We start from the raw sequence: 18,886 nt of genomic DNA on the forward strand, positions 1-18,886 counted from the left end.
GAACGCCCTGGATTTTGAAATAAAGAAAATGAAAAATTCACAATCTGGCAGAGCAGCTGGCTGCCTGTGTGAGGAAACACGGTAATTATGCTGACCCATTCATTATCGCCGGCTACCGTGCAGAGTGAGCGAGACAAGATCCCTCTCAGCGACAAGCAGGTTTTACAATAATTCTTGGAGGATTTAGATGTTGAGATAGAACATGAAACAGAAGCTCAGCAGTAGAGCGAGGGGAGCTCAAGCTGCTGAAAGTGTAGAGCCAGGATTCCATTTTGAACCCCCTTTGCTACAGGGAGAAAACCTCCTTCCCGGGCAGGATAAGGTATTTAGAGGTCTTAATAGGAGGCTCTTCGGGCTCCTCCATGCAGGGCACAGTGGAGTTCTTATTTTGTTGAAAGAACGTGGGAAGGACCACAGACATCAACTTCTTGGGAGGCCCAGGACTCTTAGGCAAAACATGGAGATTCCCTAATTCATGCTTTGGACCAGAGGCTTCATGGAGAAAGTATGGGAGTCTCCTAGATGGATGGTTTGCTCAGCTATCTCTTTCTTGTTGCCAATCTAGAGCTGGCCAAGGGGTCTCTTTATGAAGTCTCCAGTTAGTCACCATGATGAATGAGCATTTCTTTTCACCTTCCTCCTTCCCTTTCTCCCTCCCTCCTTCTTTCTCTCCCTCCCTCCTTCCCTACTTCCTTCCTTCCTTCCTTCACACCATTACTCCTCTTCTGATCTCCTTCTGGAGAAGACTGCCATGAACCTCCCATGGTGTACTGGCAATTAAGTAGCTTGGGCCCCAGAAATGAAGAAGAAGGACTTTCGCTTTTGCTAGAATGCCAGCTCCATGAGAGCGGTGACCTCCATCTGTTCTGCTCACTGATACAGAAGAGTGCCTGGCACAGGCAGGTATCTGGTACATAACGTCATATGTGCGTGGAAACCCTTTGGTGATTAACCAATGCTAGTCTCCTTCTTTCTGAAGGAGCAGAGGCCCTCTTCACCTTCCACCTTCCACAGCACTGTCCTCTATGCAAAGTGTCCTGCCCAGGATTTGCAAATAAACAGTATACAAATGATACAATTGGATCTCAGTCATGATCCTTATAAAAATAATTTCTACATCCATACTTATACTTGCTACATTGGCCCGGAAATAGCAACCAGACTTGGAATATGTGTGATTTCGATAAAAAAAAGGAGATGACTTGGATAAATGTGTTGGACTTGGAATTCTTGCGAACTCTCAATTCATTTAAATTCACTTTTATTGCTGCAGGGGTCAGAATTTGAAGATCAGTTTCTGGTTCTAGGGGAAAGCAGGACTCAAACATTCTCCCCAGACAGGTGGTATCTATCAAAAGACCTTCAGTCACATGGCTCCCTTCATATAGCCCCAGACAACGTTTTCTGGCAACCCAGCTAATCTCAGTCTCTGAATGCAATAAATGTGTGCAAGAAGAGACAAGTGGAAAATAACAATCTTTATAATCCCTAACTCGTCTGATTTGTCATTGTGCCTTTTGAGTTTCTCCCCTTCTCCATCAGAGGATTTTCCCCCCCTATGGCTGGTTTAAGACAGCCTGGCTCTCTTGCCACTAAGACAAATGGTCAATTTCAAGGGCAAAAAACCCACAATTGTTTGTTAAGCTTCCTTTAGACTCAAAGTGGGATAGAGGAAAATGATTTTTTTTACTTGCCTACCAGGTGCGCTGGCTTGTAGATGCTGGGACATGGTTAACTGCATATTTGAAGCAACTAGGTGGATAGAAGATTCAGACACAGATTAAACAAAACCCAAATGGCTTTCTCCTTGAACCACATAGAAAGAAGACGTCTTAATAATGTGCTTACTTTGTGGCATGACACTTATCCTTTGTTGAGTGAAAGTTATCATGTCATCTATCAATGCCCCAGTCTAGGAGCTTGGATCCAGTAAGTGGGCAATAAATGTTTAATAAATCCAATGCAAAATGCCAAATGGAAACTTACAATGTCCTCTCCATTTCTGGAATGGAGTAAATCAATGTTAATAAAAGTCGTAAACCTGTCATCTTGTCTCATATTTGTAAATGCCTCTTTGTTAATTAAAGAACAATGTGAGAAAGAAAAGACACCAAATTATAGGCATTTCTGAACCTCAGCACTGGAGTTTGATTTTTTTCTAATTGAACTTCAAGTTCGTAAACATGTAAACAGACCATCATTGGAAAACAATGGAAAGTATTCAGGTTGCTTTGTGGATACAGTATAAATCTTTAGTTCTTGGCATGAGGGAGACAAGGGAGGGAAAAAAAACCATAGGTTCATTATACTGGAAAGGTTCCCTCTTAAGCCTTATCCAGCATGAATCAAAGTGAAAAATCTGGTATCATTGCAACGAAAATTGGATTTAGCTCATAAGCTAAAATTGAGTTTCTCTCGAAGAAAACAGGACGAGAGCTTTTGGAGCAAATACCAATTGCGCATCTTGTTGACACATCAGCATTGCCAGCCCACCCACTCCCAACCTTCAGCTAGATTTATACCCAGAGCCTATTTTGGGGGAGGTTAACGGAGTAACCATCTCAGTTCACGGGAATGAGGAGTTGTATACCGTGGAACTCAATGAAATGGAAACTTCGGAGATGTAACAAGAGGCACGCTGTGACGTGCTCAAGAATCAAAGCAAATCAACATTTTTAAACGGAAAATGTGTGGGTGTATCAAGCAGCCAAATGGGCCATTTACCAAAGTGTCAACTGCTTACTGCCTGTCTCCCCCTCCAAGACAAAGCCCCTACCTCCCACCTTCTCTGAGCTCTGCATTCAATGTATTTACAGTGACGAACGCGCGTTTTCCCCCTTCCGTCTCCTTTTTTACGAATATGGTGCTTACCTTCAGAAATAAACACAAATGAGATCATCTCACCAGCCTGGAAATCCCAAGAGAAGAAACACAAAACCAGGGGAAAATACTTGAGGGTTATAAACTGCATATTAAAGTTTTAGAGCTCTGGGAGAGATGGAAGAATAGCAGATGCAAAAGCCGACAGGGGGGCAGATTCAGCATCAAAGCCATAAAAATATACAACCGCTTTAATGGGCAATTATTCTTTGCATTCGTGCGCTGGCTTGAATTTGCATGAGGTTGCCAGATGCCCTGGAAAAGGTGTGCCATCAGAACGGATGAGGGGGCTCTCTCTTTCTCCTACTCCTCCTCCTTCTTTGCTCCATAATGCCACTTCCCCCTACTCTTTGAGCATTTGAAGACTGAGAGATGTTCATGCTAATTTGGGGTTGAATTGTTCTGTGAGTAATTTATGGTAGGAAATATTCACTTACACAATTCTGGGGTGCAGACGCGCTTTCAACAGCAGGTTCATGGTTCTGCAGGATTCCCCTTGGGGGATCTCCCACTCCATGTGCTGGACCATAAATTAAGAAGTGGTATAATAGGTAACATACCCAGGCGAGATAAACAGCCAGCTATAGCTCAATTTCAGAGGCAGAGCATTGTGTGATAAACATCACAATGGATTGTCCAAAAAAACAGAATTTTTTTCCAAGTGGCAAAAATGTTTGCTTATTTTTTCATAATGAATCTCAAAGGTACATCGAATAGGTTTGTAACACAGAAGTTATACACAATTAGGTCACTATCTTTAATTGACATTCAGTGGAAAATTTAACACGATGGAGCATATTTAGTTCTAGGTCAAAACAAAAGTGAAAAGCCTTCCAATTTTGTTAAAAATCAGTAATTTCAAAGTTTGGGAGAAAAAGGGGGTGTTCCATCCATTCAGTCATTCACGAAAAAACCAAAACGGTCACTTAATTTGTCGGAACCTCTGGTTCTCCTATTTACATATATTTATGCCTGAAACCCACATTTGGGATCGACTCTTGTTCCATTTTTAAATGCATGTTGATGTTAAATACTGCTGTTTAGAAGTGAATAAATCTACACTTTGGACAAACAGTTCCTTACAGGACATCCTCATTTGAAATGCATTGAATAGGAAAACAAAAATTTCTAATTAATGTACAAGTCTAATCGCCATTCTCCACATGGAAGAGTAATTTTTCACTGTTCATTTGCTCGGTTTAATCTCAAAACTGACATAACAGAAACGCAATGTCCTATAAATCTCTGCTCATTTGTTTCTTTAATATTCATATTCCATTGAACTGCAGCTGCTTGTTGCTGCCGTCCATTACAACTTGCAAAAGTGTCGATAAAAATATTATGAAAGGCAAGATGTGTTTCTTCCCGGCTGCGCGTGCCATTTATTTGGGGGAAAGACAATAAATGGCTCGTGGATTGTCCCCCCGGCCTGCTGCTTGGTGGCTGATTAGTGATTAATTACCTGGCAGCAAATTGACATGGCACGAGGAAATTGACACAGCCCTGATTAATTAACTTTTTATGGGCGGTAGTTACTCACAAAACATTGCGCACCATAATTGAATCTCTTTACATAACGTCATGGTACAAAAGTTTTAGTCGAATCCAAATTAGCCAGAAGTTTCTGGGCTGTTAGAGGTTTGATTAGGATGTGTCGAAGGAATTGGCAAGAACTTGAACTTGGAGAGAAATGCACGTTTTTGTAGGGAAAAAAGATGGTGACACTGTACTGGCTGGATTGCCCAAGCTGGATTTTTTTGACCTAAATCTTTGCTGGGTGAGGCTAAAATGCCTCATTCTCCTCCAGCCTCCTCTGGCTGCTGTTTCTCAGTTGCTTCTGCAGGTTATCTTTCCTTTGTTCAGTCTTAGAGACTGGTTGAGGTCTTAAGGAGGTTGAGTTGATTCCCTAATTCAAATCTTGGTTCCAACATCACCTCCTCCTCCCAGGGCCCTGCCTGTCAATCTCACTCCACTTCTCCTGACCTCACCACCGTCTCCATCATATCACTCCTTTTACTTTTCCTTCACTTATCAGTCTCTTACCACCTCATTTGATTGCAACTTCATTTTATATCTCTCTGTTGGGGTATCCTGAGGACTTTGTTTTGTGTCTCAAGCATCTAGAGGGTTACCCGATCAAGGTAATCCCTGAAATGTGTGTTGATTCTATTGTCAGATAAACTCACAATGCCCTGGTAGTTCAGTAACAGAGGAAAAATGGGTGATGGTCCTTGAACCTGTAAGAGGTGCTGAGATGTTTATGAAGGAAGCATATTCCAAGACTGATAAGTAAATGACAAACAGTAGAATATACTGGAGTATATGAGGAAGCCATTTGGGCTAACACTAATCTGGCCTGACCTTGTTTTTCCAAAAGGGGCTACGTGGCATGTTGAACATGGATTGTATATCTGCCTTGAATATTTACTATGTCCTAAAGACAAGAACAATGCCCTTAAAGATAAGGATGTAACTTCCCCCACCGGGCATCTCTCTCTAAACTAAGGATTAATTGCTGACCTGCTACGCTAACCTTGGACCACCCACCTTGTGACCACTGACCTGCTGTGCTGGCAAAGTGATCTTGTGACTATTGCAAAAGGGACATTCCAATCATATGCGATACATGCTCTTTGACGGTGTATAACCACTCTGTACACTCCACTTCTTTGGAGTGCTCCATTCCTTTGTCAAAGAACTGTTCTGGGCTATATGGTCCTCAGTGTTGGCTCATAATAAACTCAACCCAATTTTGATTTATAGATTGGTTATGAATTATTTGCATCAACAAGAGAAAGTCTGGTTTAGTGAGGACATTAGTGACAAGGGACTCTGGACCTCACCTGTCTAAAAGTCAGGAAGTGGTAACTGGAATAATGCAAGCAAAGACGTGATTACAGTGGTCAAAATTCCAACCTCCGTTACTCCATTATTGGATGGAGGAGATTCAACTGTATGATATAACAGCTACCATTTGCTAACACTTGCTAATCACCCAACCCACCAATTAACCCACTAACTCTTCACAAAACCACAAGAACCATGTATTATTGCTATATTCACTTTCCTGGGGAGGAAAGGAAGACACACAACAACTCAGAAACTCACCCAATGATCTGAACCCAAGCAGCCTGACATGAGAACCTACCCTCTTGTCTATTGCCCACCAAGGCAGCTAGGACGAAGTTATCCCACGGCAGCTCTGGGCAAACACTTCTCCTTCCCCTCTCTCTATACTCCTCAGAGGCTCTCAGTTTTTATTTCCCTCCTATTGCCTTTACAAGCTGCTACATCATCTCCCTACATCCATAGCACATCCAAGAGAACCAGCCCCAATTCATCATGGACTGAGTTAATTTGCAGGGGAATCTGCTGACAAGCCTCCCTGAGACCTCAATATGCTCCTTGTTGGGGGCAGGGGGTAAAAGTGGAAGGGGGGGCACATGCCATTTCTTCTCTTCTATATTTATGTTCTGAGATTTCAAGACACCTGGAAGGGCTTTGCTCCTTTTCTGCTAATTGGATACAGGCCATGGGGATCACTATTGATTTATGTTCCTGATAAGATTCCAAGGCAAGCTGTTTCCCTTCTCCACTGGGGTTTATCTCCACATCTGGACGTGAGCCAGGAGGGTGGTATACAATCCCAAAATGTTGGGGAAATGGACTCTTCCAGCGATGGGGACCTGGGTTACATTAGTCTGAGGTTACACACACAAACCTAATTACTGTCAAAGTAATGAGCTCCCGATGACTAAATTCAACTAGAAATTTTCTCTAAGATTTGGTGAAGAAGCTTTCATAAGATTTGGGAGTGTTGCGCTTTTTTCCATCTACTTGCAATTTGTTAATATTGTTATGAAATATCACTTGACTCGCAACTTGGTTAGAAATAAATCTCTCCTTCAGGAGGAAAAGAAATGAGTCATCTAGGAAAATAAAAATAAACTAAATGCAAGGAACACACAGGGACTTATTCTGAACAGCAAGTCTGGTGTTCCCGAAGCAGAAATGTTTCCTAACTTACAAACAAATTCAAAAAACCGCAACAAAACCCACGCACAACGCTCACGTACATGAATGTGCTTTCACCGTTTAGGTCTTTGTGACTTTGAATGAGGATAGCAGCCTGGGGTTTTAACTAACTGCCAGGTTCTTCCTGTTTACCTCCTGAAGTTAGCTGCCAGCTCCTTTCTTCCAGATTACAAATGGTCGGGTTAGTCTAACCGACATGGGGCGAATGCCATGGCTGCTGAATGAGCAGTGATATGCTTTCACTGTGCAGAAGACATATTTGTGATCTGTCTACTCACAGGTATTGACAATACCCCCCTGGGCAGGATTTTGGTAACATTTCATTCAGCAAAAGGAGAATGAATCTCAATCTCGGAGCGTTTAACTTGGCAGAACGGCAGAAGGCATTTGCAAAGGTGCTTTCCGTAGTTGGAAGGAATGGTGAAGACAGACAAAGCTGTGAGATGTTGAGATCTATTTTAATTTGGACGAAGCGATTTGCCATAACCTATTGGTTTGACAAAACCTGTACCGGTATCAATTTAGCTTTTTGCAGGCAGCCGTGGAAAAAAGCAAATAATTTATATAAATAATTACTTTATCGAGTGCATATACACAGTAAAGGTTCAATTGTTAAATCATTCATGATCTAGCTAACAGCTGGCTGAAACAGCAAGCTCGGTGAATTGCCTCTCCAGGTAGGAAACAGGGCAAGTGTGATAAATTAGCTTCCTTATGCTGCACTGGATTTCCCAGGGTTCTCTAGGGCTGCTGCAACTTCTGAACATGAGGCCCTTAGAGGGGGTTGGCGGTGGCTCACGGGGTGGGGACATGATGCAAATGCCATCGTTCGTTTCACTTCCAGCCATCGCTGTGGGTCTATCTAGCTGCTCGGTCCCCTTGGAGGCCATCTGATTTTGAGAGTCAGCTTCCAGACTTGAAAGACTAAGTCTTGATCCTTTGAGCAACACCCCAATCAAACTTGGGTGCCATCTGGACCTAGGGATCACCTGCCTCATATCTGAGCTGGAGCCCTCCTGAAACCCCAAAAGAACAGACTGAAAGAGAACCATTCAGAAATAGTCCAACTGTCCAGTCACTAGACTAATATAAACCTTCCAAACCAGCTTCTTTGATGAACTTTCAAAAGGACCTGGAGAAGATGGCTTCTAAGAAAGAAAGGAAAGGTACAGCCATCTGTTTGAGGAGCTACAATGCCTCATTTAATGCTCACAGGCAAGTAGGTATTCATGAATATGTTCATGGCGGAGGCTTGGCCAAGGTCGCGCCATGAGTGTACCACGGCAATTTAGACCCAGCTCTGCCTGAATCCAGCTCTTCTCACTAATCACTTGTTGCTCAAGGAGAATTTTGTAAAACCAATACGAAGGACTAGGATGTGCCAGCAAGAAATGATCTCTGGGAAATGTTTCTTAGATCCGTGTAACAATTACCAAGGGTGTGGATGATACATATCCTCGGGCAGGTGTGCCTATAGAGATGGTTCTTGTACGTTTATTTGATTTTACATAAAAAGCAATTAGGCATCAAGAGCCTACATTGCATGCAAACAAAGCCCACAGAGACAGATCTAAAATACATGATGTCTTATTTGGTCCTGAAAACTGCATTTTGTTAACGTTCCCCCCCAAGTTCTACAGTAGCAATAAAATAGCTTTTGGTGTGATCGTACTTTTACGTATATAAAAACATGATTTAAGAAAATGGTGGTTTTGGAGTTCTTAGTGAAGTGAGTGTTTAAATTACCGTGTTTAAATCAACTGTGACAGGCTCGTTTCACTCTTTTCCTTCCAATGGGAGGCAAGCTTGGCTTCCTTTCATTTACCTTTGCACTGCATGGGAAGATTTGCTTTTGAAGATAAAACAGGCAAGGGAAGAGGGGGCCGCCTCTGTGGTTGGACATGTTCCTACGCAAGAACCCCCACCCCAGGACTTGAATTGGATGAGTGTCATTGGATGTTCTTATTCCGCTAAGATCCTAAGATGCCACTCCCAGCTCTGCAGTCTTGGAGAAAGCTCAGTTTGCAAAGCTTGGTCCCCTAGGAATGCACACTTGCTCCATTGCATCAAGCTGCCCTCCTTCCATATTCTAGAGCTGGATTCAGCTGGATAGTCTTATCTTTGGCTCCTGCAAATTTCATGTTCAGAAATCTGAACTCAGAATATGTTTTTTTTCCATGTTTAAATCCACATTAGTTTGAAAAAGCAAATGAAGTGCAGATGAGTGCTTAAAAAGATAAACTCTTAAAATAAGCTTCTCAACCCACGGAAGGATTTCCCTCTCGCCCCTGCCAAGGACCGGAGGAATGTGGGCATGGTCGAGGAGTTCAATGAGGGAGCTGCACATGGAAGTCTGTTGATCCTCTTGAAAAATGTGAGCATTAAAAAGAACTTTCTGTCAATGCTATCACAGGACTTGGGGTTCCCAGGGAATTTCCCCAGAAGAACTGCCTCGCTGCTTTTTAGAGGCATCTCATCTCAGCCTTGTTCTCTGGCTGTGTGCGTGCTGAATCCCAGGGCAACGTAGTTTATTGTTTTAATATCTGTCTGACACAAAGCAAACCATCCTCTGGTGACTCCTTATCTGTCATATGTATTTCTGTGAAAGAAATATCAAGACAAATAAGATGTTTGGGGGCACACCACGGGATGGTAGTTCTCGCAATTGGCAGCCTTTTGCAGAAGTGAGGCCCCCATCTGAAGAAGACAAAAGCCACCACTCGGCATTGAGATTAATAACCAAAGCGCCGGGAGAGCGAGATAGTCGCCTGAAATGTAGCTTCTTTGCAGATTCTCCCTTTAAAGGACTGAGGGTGTTCCACTAGCATATTTTTTTTAATTTTCCTGAAATTGGTTAAAAAAAAAAGGGAACAAAACAGTAACAACAAAGTGGTCTATGATTGTGATTCAGCCACTGGAACCAGAGACATCGATGAAGGAGCTAAGCCAGTTGGAGCGGTAATGGCGGGGATTGAAAATTCACATAAACCTCTTCTGAAAGCTGGTGCCCAGGTGGAATAACTCAGTTAACAGAAGAGCTAGTAAAAACCTCTTACAGACCACCTGCTAACAAGTCAGAGCTATGCTGGGCCATGGGACAGCAGGGCAGATAAAGCAAAGCAAAGCAATGGTGCTTCAGTGATGGAGAAAGAATGGGTCCTGGAGTTCATCAGTCAGTCATGGTGGCTGGACAGCTGCGCCCACCCGTGGACACTCACTGTTCATTAAGTCAGGCATGTGCTATGATTGAGGCGACAGGCAGAGGATGGCACACAGTCAAAATCTCTCCATCCACAGGTTCAACGAGGGAAATAGGATCTCAGAAGCCGAATGTGTCTATCTATAGTGCAGAATAATGGGGAGAGCAGTGGTATTGATTCACCTACCAAGAGGTATTCACATGGCAGTGTTCACAGTCGGTATATCTTCTGTTGGGTATGGCCTCCCCAAAACCCCTATGAGTAAAGTGTTTGCAATTCTGAGACCTTAGCATTATATATCTCTCCGTTATCTGTCTCATCCACAAGAATGTAGGCACTATAGAGGCCAACTTGCAGATGTCTTGTTCATGGAGTCTTTGCAGTGAACAGAATGGTACCTGGTATATGGAAAGAACTTAATAAAAACTGGTTGAATGACATAATGCATTTTCACCCCCCTCTCTCATCAAAGGACTGATAAAATGAGTAAAGAATGAATTATTTCAGGGGTGGTGACAGAGGGAACATAGGTCTGTTGTCACCATAACACTGAGCCACAGACATGGGAAGAGTGAGGCGCTGATGTTTGGCTAGAAAGATCCAGTCTGGAGGGCCTTGCAGACCAGCATTGTTGGAATTGTGCAGGAGGAAACAGAAGCAGCCCCGGCGGAGGACAAGGATCCTGGGTAAGTCAATAAAGTCTCACCGCTTTTCCCAGGGAAACTGAGGCAGGTCTTAGAGAAGGCCAGCAGCACCAAAACACAGCCTCGAAATCCAGATTTGTTTGTCAGTTGCTTACTGCGAGAGCAAAACTAAGTCAATCCATTCTATCTAGACTGAATTTGTGTATCTATTTATGTATCGATCTGAATTTCTGTATCTCAACCGAACTTATGTGTATATCTTACTTTAATATGTACCCGAAGAAGGGTAGTCTCTTCATGTGCCTGCCTTACATTGTTTTAAAATGTGATAAAAGGGTAGAAAATGCGAAAGCTACATGCAAGGGCTCACCAAAAGGAAGTCTCCTTCTTATCTGCACCCCCAGGTAGCCAGCTGCCCTGTGTCCTGCCCTTTCGAATGAGAATGATGGCCTGACAAAGGATTTGGTGACCTATGGCCCTCTGGCTGAATCTGGCCTGAAAATTATTTTTGTAAATAAAGTTATATTGGAAGCACAGCCACCCCTATTCATTTATGTATTGTCTATGGCTACTTTCAAACTATAATGACAGAGTTGAGCAGTTGCAACAGAGACCAGACGGCCTGAAGGCTGGAAATATTTACTAGCTGGCCTTTTCAAGAATAATATTGCCAACCCCTGGCCAACAGATCAGATAGCGAGGGACTGCTTCTCCAGGAATCTTGGGATGGGAAGGAGAAGCAAAACCTTGGCTCGAAGGCGGGGGCTGGACAGCTGCTGAGAGGTTCCAGGTGACCACTCTCTGCTGAGACACTTCCAGGAACAGCGTAGATGGATGCTTCCATCTCTGGTGTGTAAATGTATAGACAGGGATGATGGAAGGCTTGGGATTCAGTTAATCTGGGCTCCAAGTTGATCCAGCTGGGTCACCTCTGACAAGTTCCTTAATTCCTCTAAGTCTAAAGTTTCTCATGTAAAAAGCAAGCGTAATAATCATCCCTATTTCATAGTTTTCTTGTGATGATTAAGTGAGAAAGTTCATGTGAAGGGCTTAGCAGAATGCCTGACATATGGTAGTTATTATTACTATCGTTGTTGTTGTTGTTATTGTTTTTATTATTTCAGGGCAGGAACTAAGGGTAAGGCCAGTTAGGCAATCACCTTGGGTGCAAACTTTAAGAAGAGGGGCACCAAAAACCCTGTAATCAAGATAAATCATATTTTAAGGCAATATTTTAAAAAGTTAAAATTATTATTAAAAAAATCTGTGATGAACAGACTATCAAAACTTAAAGAAAGAAGTGCTCTGCTGAGCCATATTGGATCCAGAAGCAAAAGAAAAATTAACATTCATCCTGTCTTTATAGGAATTTTTAATACATTGATCACCATGAATTTTTTCCGTCAATTTCGATTCTCAAAAATATCGCGTTAAAATATCATTTATACTGATGACTGAGTTTTTTGGAGCCTCTGTAAATTTTGTCTGAGGTGAGTCCCTCACTTGCCTCAGCTTCATCCAAGCATTGATTATTATTCTGTTAAGCAATCCTTCCAGAAAATATAAGAAAAAGTCTTCTCCGAGGGCACCGCAAAGCCCCGAGTTACTGGAAAGAGAGAGCGAAAGAAGACGCAGTTCTTTAAACGATGTGTCAGTAACACAATGACCTGTACGTGCACTTTCTATTAACTAAACTCATTCTACTGACGTTTTCTGTGTTTGGCAGAAGAAAGCAGAAGCCATAAATTAATTTAGGCTGTTCCTTCAATTATAGAAACCAATGGAAGATCCATCAATTACCTAAAAGTAGAACAATGCAGGCCTGATTTATGTATGTTTCTGCCACTTAAATCATTGTTTTATGAATTCCACACAATTACTTCCATAAAATCTGCCATCAATACATCAATTAAAACTATGCCACTACCACTTGCCCTTGAGTTCCATAAAAGGGAATAAACAAGGAGATGATTTTGCATTTTGTTAACATTTAGGTTCCTAAGCATTTGCCTGTGATAGATTTTTTTTTTCCCTGTTGTCAGGGGTGAAAATTTTAGGGGGAATGAACAGTCGTCTTCCTTTTAATTTAGTATTTGTCTTCACATAGATCAGAAATTCAGCTGTGGCATCCATGTAACTGTTTTTATATTTGTTTGCATTGATAAGTGTATGGAAACACACAGAAATTTCTGCTGGAAAATGCTTTTCTAGCCTTTGATGAATAACACTGGCACCTCTGTGTCAAGGTACTTGCTGTGGACAGAATTGTGTCCCCCAGCCCCCAATTCATCTGTGATGCCCTAATGTCCAATGGGATGGTATTTAGAGATGGCGCCTTTGGGAGGTGACCAGGTTAAGATGAGGTTATGAGGGTGGGGTCCTCACAACGGGATTAGTGCCTTTATAGTGTCATGTGAGGACACTATATGTTGCCATGTGAGAACACAGTAAGAAGGCAACCATCTATGAACCAGGAAGAGGGCTCTCGCCAGAACTCACCAAGCTGGCACCCTGATCTCTGTAACAAAAGAAAAGACAGATATATTGGCCTATATAATTTAAAATGCATCCTAGAACGTAAGCAAAATCGAATGGCCAAAAGAGGAAATGTTTGCAACACTTCCGGTACTCACAGGTCAGTCTCTCTAACGAATAATTATCTCTCCATGTGAATTAAAAATAAGATGAGAAAAACTCAGAGGAGAGATGGGCAGATGTAGACTGGAAATTCACAAGAGGTAAAAGTCCAAATGACAATTAAATATGGGAAAGATGATGCTCTTCACAAGAGGAAAGCAAATTAAACAAGAGCAAACTGAGATACTATTTTTCATCCATCCAGTTTGTGAAATTAAAAAGAGCAAAATATGCAGGTGCTAGCAAGAACAATGGGATGGAAGCAACAATTCCATGTGGGATGTGAAGGATTGGTGTGTCAGGGCATACACAAACATGCTTGCTGCAGCCTCTATGGTGGGCCATAAAAAGAACTGGCTTGAATGAGTGTGGATAGAGAATGGTTTAATAAATTATGGACCATCAACACCATGGAACAGCATGAAGACATCAAAAAGGCTGAATGGGAGATAGCTACAATGTGTTAGTAAGTGAATCAAGGTATAGTCAATATGTGTAATGTGCACTTAATATGTATGTGTATACGCCCCTCTGTAAAATCAGACTGCTGACACTCTCCCATTGCATGTGTGTATGTCCTTCTTTGCATTGTTGTGGAGAAAATGGGGAAAGATACTTACTAGGGAGTCAAAAGTGTTACTTTCAGGGTTTGTGTTTTTTGGATAGAGTGGAGATATTAATACACATTATTCCATATGTGCATGCGTGTGTATATGTGTGTATTTGTTTGCGTGCTTCCCTGATTATAGTGAGCACGTTACTTTCATAATTTAAAACCTATTCATAAAATTGTAAAGAAAACAAAATAAAGCTGATAGCATTTCCTTGCTTCTGGAAACATCTACTTTATATAGAAATAAAGATCAATGAGAGCTGGCTTTGCTAATCCAAATTAAAGGTGGGCTTTCCCATTCATGAAACCAATCATTTACCTCTTGATATTTCAACTCGTAAAAATGAAGGCAATGTTTTCATTCTGAAGAAAGGTGATAGGTTCTTTACCTTCCTATTTCCGCCTGGTCCTGATTTTGACATCAAGCCTTCACTGCAGACAGCAAACAGTGCTGACAATACAGCTGGTAGCTTTCCCCCAGACAGGACAGGAGGAGCCTCCAGACCACTGGGCCCAGGATTGAGTGGGCACTGAGCAGGCCCATCAGCCCTGCCCCCACTTTCACCAAACCTCTGTGTAAAGGGGTTGTATTGTTGGCTACTCCAAGCAAACACAATGTTAATGAACTAAAATTATTTGAAAATTAGTAAAATTATTTTATTTAATTAGTTTAATTTACTTGATTAAAATTACTATTTTTATAATGAAAATATTAAGATTAAATGTTTTGCATTTGGTACAAGGTGATCTATTCTAATTCTTGGGAGTTTTGCTCTAACTTCATTTAAGTTAACAGAAAGCAGGTCCGTTTGACACTCTGGACGAGAGTGGTTTATTAGGACACGTAAGAGGATGTGTGATGTTCTGTGACACAACTTGAACTAGGGTTTCACAGCAGGATCAAGTTTGGGGGTGAGGAAGAAAGACTGGAGTCATCTGGGGTGACTGGGAGAATTGTGGCATTAGGTTTTATGGACACAGAGCCGTGAGTGAAAATCCTTCTCTCAACGATTTCGTATCCTGGGTCATATTATTAGGATGATTCATATAAGAGAGGGGAAAAACCTATTATGCAAAAATGCATCTTAATAAACAGATAACTTCAGTAGGAGTTATTTTCATTACAGACTAATTCCACAGGGTTCCTTTAAAAACCATCTCTCCTACTGCATTTAAGGGTGTTATTTACACATGATTAGCTCTTTGGCTAGGCAGAGGGGCAATTTAAGTGTAAAACATCCAAGGCCAGTTAAAGATCCGTGAAAAAAAAAATACAAACTCAGAAGTAATCACGGAAGTCAGTCGACACACAGGATCTAATTTACAAAAGTGTAATTTATACACACCTTTCTCCAGGAGCACAACTATTAGATAAAAATGAGAAACACATGCATGTTCAAGTCAAAAAACAGGTGTATCCTAAAAGATTGCTGAGAAGAAGGAAGCCTCGGCTTTTGGGAAGAAGGCAGGATTTTTAACGAAAAAGAGACCACACCATTCAGAGCTCAAAGATGAGACCTGTGGCTCTCAGTTATGTGTATGTCAGACCTGGAGTAAGGAAAAGAATCTTAGGTGACGGTGTGGGTATCCTCTGGGTGTGTATGTGTGTCCAAAAATGACCCTTTATGTGCTGGTTGAATTGTTTATTAATAATGGCATGCGACTTTGCACTAAAATATACATCTTCATCTGGAAGAGAAAAACCTAAGTGAATGTTACAAAGAAGCCAGCTCATTGCAAACAGCCTGGCTGAAAAATGTGTTGCTGACTTTGAGAATTAAGGAGAAAGGAAGCCTCAAGCAATGCATCTTAGGGAAGAATGGATGCTCCTTATCCTCAGCACCACTGCACAGCCTCAAGATGGAAATAATCTAAGGTCCCTCTGTCTACCCAAGTGGAGAAGGAGAGGTCTCAGAGTTGGAGGCCCTTATGAAATGCTCATTGAGCTTGTCAGTCTGAATAACATTGTTTAAGGGACCTAGTAAGAAACTAGGGATACCAGTGGGAAACTAGTTTTGGTTTTGTTTTGTTAAGGGGAAGTAGGATTAGCTATTTGTTAATTGTTTTCTTTAAAACTATACAAGGACATTTATTTTCTGTGATATTTCTGAAAAATTGCTATCAACCTAAATACCCAACAATGAGGGGAACAGATTAAAATCTAATATCATTAAACAGTAGAATATTATGAAGCTGTTAACATATTTTCATAAAATGTACGTGACAAAATAAGTGGAAATAGGATGAAAAATGTGTGGGTAATATGACTGATCATGCAATTTAAAAATGAAGGGTGTTGGATACACATTATACAGTTTCTACAATTATTATAAATTTTTACTTTTAAATTCAGAGAAAAAAGTATAATTATAATGAGTAAAGTGATATTCCCTTTTTGTATTTTCCATAATAAAATGGACTCTTTAAATCAGAGATCTGCACACTTTTTTCGTAAGAACCATCAGATCATCATCGACATTTTAGGCTTTGCGAGCCTCCTATGTCTCTGTCACATATTAGTTTTTGTTTTTGTTTTGTTCTTATCATCCCTGGGAAAAGCTGCAACCTGGTCTTAGCTCACGAGCCTTAGGAAAACAGGCTGTGGGCTCGATCTGGCCCTCAGGCTATAGTTTGCCGACTCCTGCTTTAAATTGTTCTGTTTCCTCTGTATGCTTCAGCTGTTTTAACATGGAGTATTTGTGACATATTTCACGTGTGCCATTTATGATACACACTTTCCCCAAGTCACTTTAGAATAGCTGTACAAATTCAAACTAGCCTTTTTCTGGACTTAATTTGTTTTCTTCACTTCTGAAAAGCAAACTGAAACAGAAATACGGCCTACAATTGTAGAGAGCCACACTGTCCAGTATGGTAGCCATGAGCCCCACGTGGCTAATTACAGTTACATTAATCAACATGAAATAACACTAAAAAGTCAATGCCTTGGTTCCAAGATCACATATACCAGACAGGGCAGATATAGAACGTTTCATCCCAGACAGTTCTATAGGACAACAACAGCAGAGAAAAAAACAAAATCATACTCTGGAACTCAACCCTATGGTGAGTTTTGGTAGACGAACTCTCCATCAGAAAATAATATTTATAGAGATGAAGGAGGGACAGGTACAGTGCAATGATGATGAGATTTAGACTCAAATGGAGCCAGAAAAGCAGTCAAAGGTTGAATCATTTCCCCAGGTTCAAAAAACAAATCTACCATACACTTGGCTGTGTGATCCTGGGTGAGGTACTCCGCCTCTCAGCGCCCTCCAATTCCTCAGCTGTAAAGCAAATATTATGATACCTACCTGGTGCAGATTTTGAGAGGTTTAAGCAAGGTTGAATATGTGAAAATGCATAGTAGCATTCTAATTCTAGGAGATAAATGTAGATGCATTTACACTGGCCCAAATGGGACAATTTTCATAAATTCAGAAAGAACTTCTTCTGGCCAGTATGGTTAGATTTTGGCTTCTCGGGGCACACGGAAAATACCTTTCATGTCATGAATGTCAAAACTGCTGTTGAAGGTTATACTCTGGTTGGGAGAAACAACTGGTTGGCCCTCCTTGAGGGACCCTCGGGTTTCTCATAATCATTATATTTTGGGGTCCCTGTGACTGCTTCCAACCTTTGATCCCACAGCGAAGAGCCGGGTTTGTCTCAGCCTGTGGGAATCAAGATGCTTGATCTTGGCACACGGTGAGGATTCCCCTGTCTGTCATCCTCTTAATCATCATAAGCCTGTTACCTCCGCTCCCCTCCCACTCCCCTCTCTATCCTGTCTCGGAAGCAGCCCCCCTTTCCTCCTGGCCCCTAGACTCATTTGTGAGCCCGGAGCCCATTGAGGACCTGTTTGGCACTTGTGGGAATTTCACAGGGTGTACACACACTGTATGGAATCGATGATCATGTCTTGGCTGTGGCCGGGGGACTCTGAGGAGCGGCAAACTTGCTGGGGAACCATGGTGGAATCAGTGAGCACTTTAATTCCTCACTGTGCTCTGGGAACTCGGGTGGGAGTGGGGTACTCTCCACCCCAGAGCATCCATCTCAGGCAGAGAATTCCTTGCTCTTCCACCTCAACATTGCGATTTATCTTCCGTATTTATTTCTGGTTTCCTCCCCCTAGCACTTGATGGCTATATTCATATTTAATAAAGTGCCTTCTTGTTGTTATTTCCCCCAGTTAAGCAGGAGGAGAGACACAGTCTTCTCTCTCCTCCTCCTCAGTGGAATCACACAGCAAAGGATAGAACGGCCTTGCAAACAAGTCACTAGCCACTGGCTAGTAATATTTCCCACAATGAGAAAATTGGGCTCAAGAGTACCAATCAAGCACCTTTTGCTAGGCTAGGGTACCATTTGGGCAGCCTGCATGTTTTTTACTTCAATTAGTTTCATATTAATTTGCAGAGCTGTGATAGAAGTCAGGCAATGAGTTATAGCATCCCCCCTCCCATCACCCTCCGCCCATCCCAATGCCCCATGTCCCACCCATTGGACCCAGTCCTGGCAGGTCTAACAAAGAATGGCTGGGACATCTGGGAGGTGGGGATTCAGACGTAATGAGCAGAGGGAGCAGATGCTAAGGCAACAGGGAAAACAGACATGCTTATGAAAATCAACTTCACCTTGTAGAGAGCCACAAGGCAGGGGGGTGCAGAGGGAGGGGGAGAGCACTGACATGGCAGGGAAGGTGATTGGACTCAGATTTATGTCACAAAACAAAAAGAGAGCCACAACGCGGGCTTACTTGCGGAAGTATATACAAGTGAACTGGGGGCAGTGTACATGGAAGATCCCTCCTGGTTCGCCTGGCACAGCAGCACCGTGCCTACGAAAGAGAGAGAGAGATGGTATCTGGTTTG

The 18,886-nt window shown here is 42.0% G+C and overlaps 1 protein-coding gene across 50 annotated transcripts in view; it reads right to left on the minus strand.

The window, feature by feature from the left end:
* RBFOX1 (RNA binding fox-1 homolog 1) overlaps nucleotides 1–18,886 on the minus strand; it is a 1,988,870-nt gene that overhangs the window by 64,101 nt on the left and 1,905,883 nt on the right. For 39 of the 50 annotated variants that reach the window (XM_070566832.1, XM_070566855.1, XM_070566844.1 and 36 more), the window contains one exon: nucleotides 18,772–18,852. The exons of the other annotated variants lie outside the window; for them this stretch is intronic. In XM_070566832.1, coding sequence (XP_070422933.1) covers nucleotides 18,772–18,852 — 81 coding nt within the window. The remainder of the gene's footprint in view (nucleotides 1–18,771; nucleotides 18,853–18,886) is intronic. 50 annotated transcript variants of the gene reach the window in all.

Source organism: Equus przewalskii, chromosome 12 (assembly GCF_037783145.1).
Source record: "Equus przewalskii isolate Varuska chromosome 12, EquPr2, whole genome shotgun sequence".
NCBI classification, from domain to species: Eukaryota; Metazoa; Chordata; class Mammalia; order Perissodactyla; family Equidae; genus Equus; species Equus przewalskii.